Source organism: Euprymna scolopes, chromosome 5, assembly GCF_053919585.1.
Source record: "Euprymna scolopes isolate OS-2025 chromosome 5, ASM5391958v1, whole genome shotgun sequence".
Taxonomy (NCBI): Eukaryota; Metazoa; Mollusca; class Cephalopoda; order Sepiida; family Sepiolidae; genus Euprymna; species Euprymna scolopes.
In genome coordinates this window covers 179,301,182-179,313,334 of record NC_136486.1, presented here as the reverse complement: position 1 = coordinate 179,313,334, position 12,153 = coordinate 179,301,182, and the positions used below count along the sequence as shown (strand labels likewise).

The following is a 12,153-nucleotide window of genomic DNA, read 5'->3' as shown; positions in this document are numbered from 1 at the left end:
GCCAGGCTTAACTTTGCTTAACTTCAGTGATCAAACAAGAACTGGTGTTTCAATGCGATTATGCCATACTTATTATTTAAGTGTTAATTAAAAAAAATGTATCCAATCTAACTTTTTTTTTTTAATTACATTTTCACCCCAAACAAGACACATTACCACTTTGTTGTAGTGCGCTACTATCAGAGACATAAGCATCAGGGGTACTGTGTAGGGAGTTGGGCAACAAGATGTCGGTTCACGTTACACTTGAATTTCTGCATGTCAGTAAAGTTGGGGAAGCAGAGACCCGGAAGGGAATTCCAAAGTCTAGCTGTTCTGGGGAAGAAACTACTGGAGTAGAAGGCTCTCTTACATCTAGGGATCTCTACCATGAAGGGGTGGGATTTAGCTGCTTTTCGGCTTTGTCGAGGGTATTTACGTCGAGGGGTCACAAGTGCTTGTAGTTCGTCAGAGCATTCAGCGTTACTTGTAGAACAGGCTGAGGGATGCAACGTTTCGTCGATGAGACAGAGGTTGAAGTTTAGATGACAGTTCAGGACCTATCAGATTGGCGACTCTTTTGAACCTTGTCTAGGAGTGAGAGACTAGTAGCAGATGCACCAGCCCAAATATGACAACAATACTCCATACATGGGCGAATGGTGGCCTTATAGAGATATAGGATACTTTCGGGCGTTAGTAGCTTTCTAGTACGGTAGAGAGAACCCACCTTCTTCGCCGCGGTCCTGGCAATACTCTCAATGTAATTGTTCCAATTCATGTTTCCTGAGAGCGTTAGGCCAAGAAGTTTAAAAGATGTACTTTCAGATAAAGAGTCATTGGCCATTGGTGGTAGGAAAGGTTTTTTGTAATTATTGAAGGAAACAAGTTTAGTCTTGGCAGTATTGAATGTGTCCATCCATTTTGTCCCTATTCCACTACAGATTGGAGGTAATCCTCTAGTGTTTCTGCCATTTCTTTAGTTATGTGTTCATTTGTTTTCCTTTCATGTCTGTTATAGAGTGTGGTGTCGTCAGCATATATACCCATCTCACAGACAATTTTGTCAGGGAGGTAATTTATGAATATTAGGAATAATAGAGGTCCAAGGATAGACCTCTGAGGCACTCCTGCATTTATATCATATTGTTTAGATGTATGACCATCAAGGATTTATGTTATGTATTCTTCCAGTGATACCGTATGACCTGATTTTCTTAAGACCCTCATGCCATACCCTGTAAAAAGCCTTAGATATATCTAGAGCTACTGCTCTACCCTCCCCTGCTTTGTCCAGTGAATGGTATATATGTTCTGAGATTACAGTTAGGATATCTGCTGTGAAACGGGCTTGCCTAAATCCATATTGTTGGTCAGTCAGAAGTTTAGCACCTGTAAGGTGATGGACTAGAGCTTAGTTTATTATGGTCTGAAATATTTTGGCGAAAAGTGGGAGGATGCTAATGGGGGGATAATTTACTGGGTCAGTTCTTTCGCCAGAATTCTTGAAAACTGGTACTACAGACAGTTTTCCAGCAGGCAGGAAAACAACTTCTTGTATTGTTTCTTATAAGTTCCTGACTTTAATATTATGTACAAAAAATAAAATATGTCAGTATTCACCAACTTGTCACATAAGTTATAAGGATAAAAAATATGCACGAAATGTGAAAAAAATAATCTTTATTATTGAGATTTGTTTTTTGAATGATACAAGAAATCGGCTAGTACAAATCTGATAATTGGTAATGCCATGAAACTAGAGTAAAATGTTAAACTACATATAAATTATCATTATACACATACACAGAAGATCACAGAACTCAACAATAAAAATTGTTTGAGATATCACCGGTTCAATAATTTGATTGATAAAACAAGGACAACTTATTTCAAATACAGTTTGAAAGAGGATAAAATTTGAAAGCAAAACCAATATTTAAATTTTATCAAAATTATTTCATTCAATTCTGGACTTCAAGTTGAATTTTTTATTTTAAGAATGACAGTGAGAACTTTTTACAAATGTACTTTTAATTTGGGAAACATTAAAAAAACAGTCTTGAATTAATTCAATAAAATATTTTTTATAAAACAAATTAATTTCCCCATTTTTAAAAGATTGCATTAAGTAAAAGATATGCAACACAAAATGGTATCTATTTTTTTTTTATTTTCAATTTTTCAGTTTAACAGAAAAAAAGATAAAATATCACATAGAAGCTGACTCGGCAAGAAATAGAACATATTTGCCGTCATGCCTTTTATGGGAAAGGCACTTCTTTAAATTGACTTAATTTGACTTAAAATTCAAAGAATGCAAATTTGATGTGGCCTAAAAATCTGGAAATAATTAACACTTCCTCTAATATCAGCATTTCAGAACAAATGGCATCTTAATTAAAAAAAACAATTTGTACTTTTAGAACCTGACGGAAATGTAACAAAAAATTATTTGTTCACATTCCTCCTGGGATATTTTGATAATGAGAAAACAATTCTTACAATAAAATATTTTGGTTTTAAATTTTATTTATTGTTGAATTTATAATACTATTGATGCCTCCCACCCCTGTGTAAGAAAGAAAAAAAAAAGAAAATCATAACAAAAAGAGGGAATAAGTTGATCAGCAAAACAAACGTTATTGAAAGCTAGCTTGGGAGAAAGGCAATAGAGAGGAAGTTGTTCATCAAGGCACACAAAGGAAAGCTGAAATAAGATTTCAAATCAAGGTGTGACAGCGGTTGGAACAAAGGATTGGACAATAGAGGTCAATATATTTAGAGTTGGTTTACGGATCGTTTTAAGAATGGCAATGAGTTTTGTGAGAGTTTACGGACAATTTTTTGTTTGCGACAAATGAGGGTTCTGTATTTTCTTTTGGAATTGTTTATTTTTATACTTGTAACCTCAGGTTTGCCTCCAATGTGAGAGATGATGAAAGAGAAGGCTATGGAAACAGTGTTGGAGTCAGCGATTTTTGTAGAGCGTGGAAGCGCATGATTGCACAAATTAAGTCAGTCTAAATTATTGTAAAAGAATCACAAGATACAAAATGTCTGGATGATTCTGGTTCAATTCATTTTTCCTTTTTTTTTTATTTGGGGAAATTTTCCCACCAAACAGGGCATGGTGCCACTTTGATGAAGGGCGCTACTATTTGGGACATAATTGCAGGGATACTATGTAGGGAGTTCAGCAGAAAAATGTCTTTACATTACAACTTCTGCATGTCAATACAATCAGTGAACATTAAAACAACTGAAATGTTTTTCTCCATAAACGATAAAATTTACGTTTGTTTTTTTTATAGAGCAGCCTTATATAATTTGTAAATGTGTAAAAAAAAAAAATAAAAATAAAAAATAATAAGGGATTTATTCAAGCCAATTAACTCAATAGTAACTTTGTTGCTGTTGGGCTTTGGTATGGTCCAGTTCAGTAATAGCTTGCCTGTTTCCCATCTAACTTCAACTTGGATGTCTTCAAGTCCAACATAAACAAATTCCTGATGAAAGCCCCCTTAAGTAACAACACTTTATCAAATCTCCAATACTAACGAATACTGCAACACTATCTCATTGACTGCTGTACACGCAATAACCCTTATCCCCGAGTGAGTTCTGGGCCTTCATAAGTGGTGACCTCCATGTTAAAAAAAAAAAAAAAAAAAAAAAAAGGATGATCACCCTCCTAGGCTTTACCCTATCTTAAAGAAGAGATTAGTTTATCATTAATTGTTCGAAGTGTCCATCCTAGGGAATGTTGAAAGGGCTGTTAAGAAATTTTTTGTAGACAAGTGCACTGATCATAGTACACTTAACATCTGTGAGGTAAATAAAATAAAGGATTATGCATTCTTAATTTCAAAACACATTTTTTAAATAAACTTTGCAATTTGTAGAGGTCAGTCAGTGTTATTCAAAATTGTAGAACTAATGTAAATGTTTTAGAGTTCGTTTCGGATAGAAAAAGAAATAAAAATATACTTACTTCATCTGTTTTACAATTGTGCTTTTCCCCGACTCTCCAGCTCCTGTAAAATAAAATAAGAGTATGGATAAAAGTACACATTTTAAGGTTTAGTTGTGATTAGCTATGCACACTTATTTGACCGCCATGAAGCCAAGATAAAAAGCCAAAAAGCGAATCTGTTCATGCTATAGAACCATATGATACAAAGATGACAAATAGCCTTACCTTTATTGGTAAGTTGTGATTAAATCTAACTTTTCTCGTTTGGTGCATGAAAGTGTTGCCATCTTAAAGGGAATTGGGGGAATCACCTACAGTTTTTGCCATACAATACACATGACCCCCAACAACTTTTCTGATTTGGAGCATGTAGTATAAATGGGTGGGAAAAGTGGATTGTTATTTTTGATGCCTATGAAACCAAGTTTTTCTTTTCATTAGTAATGTTCAGATCCTTATTCACCCCCCCCCCCCATCAAAGTGAAGCCTAGATAAGCTCCTACGACTAACTGATCCCAGATCTGAAATGGAAGTCTTATGTCAAATCTGTTGCTAAGATCTTTAGAAAAATGGTTGGATTATTCTTTTAATCTAGTATCTCACACCTAATGCAATCCTCCATGAGTATAAGAGCCAGATCCGTCCTAAAATGGGGCACTACCATCATATATGGACAAGTTCTGCTTGGTTCACTTTTCTTACGTGACACGGTACAAAACAAACTTTACAATCTAGTGGGGGTGATCTATTTTTCTGGAGCTCTTTTTGCACAGGAGAGATGTTGCTAGTCACTACTGCATCAATATGCTTATGGTAGGTGCTAAACTAAGCTCCAATCCATTGTCCCCCCCCCCCCAGTAAAACAGTCACAGAAAAAACTTGTCAAGCTACAGATAGAGCCCACCTTCTTCGCAGCAGCTTTAACAATGCTCTCGATGTATCTGTTCCAACTCGTGTGAACTTTAAGCCGAGGAGTTTGAACGAAGTACTTTCAGGTAATGTATCTTTAGCCATAGCTATTGGTGGTTGAGAAGGTTTCTCGTAATTATCAAAGGAAACGAGCTTAGTATTGGCAGCATTAAACGTTACCATATATTTTTAATTCCAGTCCATTAAAAACTGGAGGTTTTCCTCTAGGGTTTCCGCTATTGCCTTGAATATGTGTTCATTCGTTTTCCTCTCGTGCCTGTTATAGAGCGTGGTGTCATCAGCAAATATACCCATCTCAGAATGTATCTCATCAGGGAGCTCATTTATGAATATCAGGAATAATAAAGGTCCAAGGATCGACCCCTGAGGTACACCCGCATTTATATCATTGTTTAGATGTACAACCATCGAGGACAACCTGGACTCTTCATATTTAAGAAGGATTTAATTATGTTAAACTTTGGAAAAGATGAATTTATATTCTTTTTGTAAAGAGATTTCTAAAAACCCAGATAAAAAAAATTAAATAGTTTGGAATTAATTATGGTAATTACAATACTTAATCCAAATCAAATATTTTTCAACCAATAAAAACAAAACGTCAAGGCATTTTAGATGCTAATTAATTTTCTATTAAAAAGTTCCCCCCCCCCCATCACAAAACTAAAGCAAAAATAATCCAAATGTTATAAGTATTTACTCGCTCTTTGATACAACATGAAGGTGTGGGAAAAAAGAATGTTTTCGTTAAAACGCACAAATAAATAATACTTGATTTTGTCTTTAAACTTTAATTAAAGTTAGAAATTACTTTCTAATCTAAAGTTAAGTTTTCAAAATTATTTTAAAAATTGTTGGTTTACAATCAAAATCTCAAATCTATTTAAAAAATTAAATTGGTTGACATTTTCCCAACAATCATGAACTTTTTGGAAAAAAAAAAAAAAGGTCTGCTTTTAAGAGCAATAATCCTGTTTAAATTTTACTTGCACTGCTTCTCAGATGAGGTTTAAAGCTCCCACAATTCACTTAACATAAAATTGAATACGAGAACTAATTATAAATGGAAACTACATTTAAAGGCTATTTTATTTTAAAAAATAAGGGAGGGGGGCTTTTGCTTGATAATAAAAAGCAAAATAAATTGATTATCAAAATATGAATGCAGTTTCGTTTGGTTATTTTACGGCATATCAACCCTTTTCAGGCTATTTAATGTTGAATCCAATAATTTTGCAAAAGGTTTTCATGCTTCAAATTCTTTATATCTTGAAATATTTATTCATAGTATTTAGTTTGCTTTTTTTGTATGAGAAAATGGTTTTGCTTTTCATTCCTAGAACATGATTGAGTTTTGCAGAAAAAATACAAAAAAACAACATTAATGTTTGTTGCATTTTAGGGCAACAAGCCAGTATCTTGAGCACCAGGTAATGCAGTCTGTGGTTCTTTTATAAAATAGCCTTTTTACAAAGTTTTTTTTTTTAAGATTTAGGACCATAACAAAATCAGAGTTTTATTACACTTTGGTATTAATTTAAAAATTATTGACTAAAGTATACAATATTTGATAAATTAAAAAATAAAATAAAAAGTTAAAATGCAGAACAATTCTTTAACAAAACTATCGGATAATGACAGGCTGCTACAAGATGTAAAGTTAAAGAGAAATCATCAAAAAGATGTATACATACCTTTATAAGATTTTAATTTATTTTTACAAAAGTAACATTTTATTTATTTTTACTTGTTTTAAAACATGGCACACATGATCAAAATATCTTACACAATAAAAAAAAAAGTTTACTTCAAGGAAAATAGGAAATGACATTGTATGTTTCTATTTACAATTATCATTTTCTATTTTCCTTTTATGTATTTGATTTTTAATTTTGCAATATTTTCTGCTAAAAATGTAGACAATCAAAATGAAGGCCAATCCTCAAAATATATAAACAATTTGACCCCTCCCTCTACTTTAAAATTCACTAAAACTCAGGAAATACATCAATTTTAAATGGAATTTTCAGTATTTATTAATTAATGATCACAGAATATAATGTAACTTATTTTAAGATTAGTGAAAATATTATTTTGTCTAAACAAAAAAAAACTTTGCTAAAATTATATTTTCAAGTACTAAAAAATAAAAAAATAACGTACAAATTTATTTTTGTATAAAAATAAAGCATCACAGACATTTAACAATTAAATTTAGGAACATTATGAAAAAAGCTTCAAAAGCCAGTGTTAATAGAATCAATATAACTAAGAAAAATTAATTCCTCAAACTAACTATATATTATCTGAACTAAACATTGTTTATTCAATATTTTCAACAAAAATCTAATTGCAAAAAGCAGATTGTTATTAAGAGCTTCCATACTTTTGGAAATTTGGTCATGTTCATTCAGACACAAACGCAGAAATTTTTTGGTACCACTTTTGGGATAATTATGCAATTTAAAAAAATTTTTTTTTTTATTCAAAACAAAGCATATCGCCACTTGGATGTAAGGGACTACTATTTGGGGTTATGTCTAGGAAAGATTAACAAGATATTTGTTTATGTTACATTTAAACTTTTGCATATCAGTACAGTCAGGGAAGCAGGCAGCAGGAAGGGAATTCCAAAGTCTAGCAGTTCGAGGGAGGAAACTATTAGAATAGAAAGCTTTCTGGCATTTAGGGACAACAACAGTGAAGGGGTGAGATCTTATTGCTAAACGGGTTTGTCAGGGATATGTACGTCGAGGGGGTACAAGTGAAACGAATTCATCAGAACACATTCCATTAAAATATTTGTAAAACAGGCACAGTGATGCAACATTGCGGCGATGGGACAGGAGCTGGAGCTTAGTTGATAAAGTGGGACCGATTAGATTGACAACTCTTTTTTGGACTTTATTTAATAAGAGGGAGAGACTAGTGGTAGATGCACCAGTCACAATGTGGTAACAATACTCCATGCATGGGCGAATGGTGGCCTTGTAAAGGTACAAAATACTCTCAGGTGTGAGTAGTCTTTTTTTTATTTTTTTATTTATTTATTTTTTTTATTACATTTTCACCCCAAACAAGGCACATTGCCACTTTGGTGTAGGGGGCTACTATCAGGGTCAGCAACTACTGGGGTACTGTGTAGGGATTTGGGCAGCAAGATGTCAATTCACGTTGCTCTTGAACTTCTGCATGTCAGTACAGTTAGGGAAGCAGGATCCTGGAATGGAATTCCAGAGTCTAGCGGTTCTGGGGAAGAAACTACTGGAGTAGAAAGATCTTTTACATCTAGGGATCTCTACTGTGTGGGGGTGGGATTTAGCTGCCTGTCGAGTTTGTCGAGGGTGTCTGCGTCGTGGGGGCACAAGTGTCTGTAGTTCGTCAGAGCATTCACCATTAAAATACTTGTAGAACAAGCAGAGGGATGCAACGTTTCGTCGATGGGACAGAGGCTGAAGCTTAGATGCCAGTTCAGGACCTATCAGACTGGCGACTCTTTTTTTAACCTTGTCTAGAAGTGAGAGACTAGTAGTAGACGCACCAGCCCAGATGTGACAACAATACTCCATACATGGGCGAATGGTGGCCTTATAGAGATACAGGATACTTTCAGGTGTCAGTAGTTTTCTAGCACAGTAGAGAGAGCCTACCTTTTTTTGCAGCGGCACTGGCAATGTTTTCAATATAATTGTTCCAACTCATGTTTCCTGTGAACGTTAGGCCAAGCAGTTTGAAAGATGTACTCTCAGACAGGGAGTCACTGGCCATTGCTATTGGTGGCAGAGAAGGTTTCTTGTAGTTATTGAAGGAAACAAGTTTAGTCTTGGCAGCATGTAATGTGACCATCCATTTATGTCCCCATTCCACTACAGATTGGAGGTCATCCTCTAGTGTTTTTGCCATTTCTTTAGATATGTGTTCATTTGTTTTCCTGTCATGCCTGTTATAGAGTGTAGTGTCATCAGCATATATACCCATCTCAGAGGCAGTTTTGTCGGGGAGGTCATTAATAAATATCAGGAACAATAGAGGTCCAAGAATAGACCCCTGAGGCACTCCCGCATTTATATCACACTGTTTAGATGTTCGACCGTCGAGGACAACCTGGATTTTTCTCTTATCTAAGAAGGATTTAATTACGCTAAGTATTCTACCAGTGATACCGTATGATCTAATTTTCTCGAGGAGACCCTTGTGCCATATCCTGTGAAAAGCCTTAGATATATCTAGAGCTACCGCTCTGCCCTCCTCCACTTTGTCTTCTAGCACAATAGAGGGAACCCACCTTCTTTGCAATGTCCTCTATGTATTTGTTCCAGTTCATATTGCCTGCAAATGTTAGAATGTTACCATCCATTTGCGGCCCCATTCCACTATAGTCTGGAGGTCATTTTCTAACAATTCTGCCATTGTCTTAGATTTATGTACATCTGTTCTTCCCTCATGCATATTATAAAGCGTTGTATCATCAGCAAATATACCCATCTGACACAATATTATCATGGACGTCGTTTATGATTATCAGGAATAATAATGGTTCAAGGATCGACCCCTGAGGAACTTCTGCATTAATGTTATGCTGCTTGGATGTACGTCCGTCAATGACAACCTTTATGCTTCTATTGTCTAAGAAGGAGGTAATTATATTCAATATACGCCCAGTTATATCGTACAATTTAATTTTCATTAGCAGCCATTTATGCCAGACTTTGTCAAAGTCCTTGGATATATCAAGGGCTACAACCCTAGTTTCGCCCGCCTTATCCAGTACATGGTAAATGCGTTCACAGATGACTGTTACAATATCTGTAGTAGAACGATATTGCCTGAATCCATACTGTTTGTCAGAGAGAAGATTTGCTTTTGTGAGGTGGTGAACTAGTGCTTGATTAATTAAGGTCTCAAAGATTTTAGCGAAGAGTGGGAAGAGACTAATGGGGCGATAATTGAGAGTAATAGTAAAAAGGCCATTTATTTTATTAATTTACTATTTTAAAACTTTAAAATAATATTTTTCTTTGAAATAGTTCCAGAAAACTGATATTTATCTTTCTAAAAAATTTAAACACGATTCTTTCATATGACAATTTTTACTTAATTTTGGTGTTTTCTTAAACGTCGTGATAACATTTACCCTTCTAAATGTTATTTTACTTTTTCCTCTTAAAAAGCAACTAGGCTTTTTATTTTTCAAACAAATTTTAAACGGAAACTAATAGATGAATTAAAAGGTAAGCCATTTTAATAACCATTCTTCACATAAAATCTTAATACGTTTTAATGTATCAACTAGTAGCATAAATATATTTCAGAGATTTATTGTTTTCTATTATATATATATATATAAAAAGGTATCAAAATTTTGTATCTTTCATCTACAACTGTTGAGGATATTTAATTCTGTTAAAATCCAGATTACTTTTTCATATATTTCCATGGACATGACTTCGGGGGGGGGGGGGATTTTAGTACAGTTCCAACATACAAGTGAAACACGGAAAATTGTGGCTGTCTAAAAGGAATGCAGAGAGAGAGAGAGAGAGAGAGAGAGAGAGAGAGAGAGAGAGAGAGAGAGAAATAGGGAAAGAAAAGAAAGAGGGGGGACAGCAAGCAGAAAAGGACTGATTTGGGATTTTGTGCCTTTATTTAATTTAACTGGCTTCACTTCTTCATTCAAACAATCTAGCCAAGCTCAATGAGTGACCCAAAGAGTTAAGTGTTTCTAACACACACACACACACACACACACACACACACACACACACACACACACACACATGGAATCCAGAGAATTTAATTTTTTTTTTTTTTTCTAGTAATAACAATTCATTTTGTGAAAGTAGGCCAGCCAGTCATTTTCTCAGGCTGAGATGAAAACCAAGCATAAAACACCACTCCCTCCTGGTGTTGTGGTTGTTGTTAGCACTTGCTTCCATTATGTCCTGTCATCTACTAGGAAGAACAGACCAAGGACACAAAGGATGTCCCCCCACCACCACCTCCTCGGCTACCCCTTTCTGACATTTCCTACTCTTTTACCAGTCAACCAGGGTTAAATGTTCCCCTCCTTTTTCTCCACCAGAAATGGTACTGACCTTCTCAGTCATTTCCATTCCATTGGAGTTAAAACAGGAAGATTTGGCAAAGAATCCCCAATAAAAGAGGATGGTCACAAAATGGAGAGAAATGAAGAAAAGCATGGAGGAAAATGTGATGAATTAGTCTGAAGAATATTTGAAATTGCAGAATTCAGAATCAAGTATTGAAGATAGCAACTCCAGTCCTATTATTTTCTTTTTTAAAATGAAAAAATATTTAGATTTTGTTTATTTATATGCAAAAAATGTGAATTGGCAGAATCTTTGAAAACAAGGCAGTACATATTAATTATTACTTGTTGAAGAAAATTTTCTTTGTGCAGAGTCAAACCTTTTCTAAATTTTAATCATGAGTTTGAGCTGATGCTGCAGACACAGCCAAGCAATAAAACTGATCAAGTGTTTTTGCCATTGGAGAAGCCACTCCAATTGGTCCCACTTAAAAAAACATGTCCATATGTTATTGATTGCAAAGCAGAAAATGTTTTCTTTTGATTTTGCATTATTCATAGACAAAACATCCACTTGCTTTCAAAACTGCACTTTACAAAAGTAGATTTTCCACGAAACACAAAAACACATTGATTTATTTTTTTTTCAAAACTGTTCATTTCTCATGGTTTGACAAAAAGCCATTCAAAGGGGGTCATCACAGCATTCATTGATGATCAAAGGTAAATGACTTAAGGCCAAGGTTGAGTATAAGTGCAAGTATAACTGGAAATGTTTTCTCAATCATTAAATCATTTCTCTCAGATAGGCTTAGAAGAGTAGTGGTCGATGGACAAAAATCAGAGGCCTGCAGTATTAATGCTGGAGTCCCCCAAGGGTCAATCCTGGGCTCAACTCTCTTCCTGATCTACATCAATGATCTCCCTAAACACATACTTAAATCATTCGTTGATATCTATGCTGATGACACGACCATCTACGGCAACACATCAAAAGCTGTAAATGACAAAGTTCTCTCTGATTCTCTCCTCTGATCTCGAGTGTGTGTTTCAGTGGGGGAGGACGTGGCTGGTTACCTTTAATGTATCTAAAACCAAACTCCTATCTTTACATCATCAACGCTCTGATCCCCATCTGGCATCAATTGAAATGGATGGCTCTCATCTAGGAGAAGCCCCGTGTTTTGACAAGCTTCTGGGTTTGACCTTTACTCCTGAT

The 12,153-nt window shown here is 34.8% G+C and overlaps 1 protein-coding gene across 2 annotated transcripts in view; it reads right to left on the bottom strand.

The window, feature by feature from the left end:
* Nucleotides 1–12,153, bottom strand: part of LOC145277053 (guanine nucleotide-binding protein G(i) subunit alpha-like) — a 131,446-nt gene that overhangs the window by 56,529 nt on the left and 62,764 nt on the right. For both annotated transcript variants that reach the window (XM_080128710.1, XM_080128711.1), the window contains one exon: nt 3,974–4,016. In XM_080128710.1, coding sequence (XP_079984836.1) covers nt 3,974–4,016 — 43 coding nt within the window. The remainder of the gene's footprint in view (nt 1–3,973; nt 4,017–12,153) is intronic.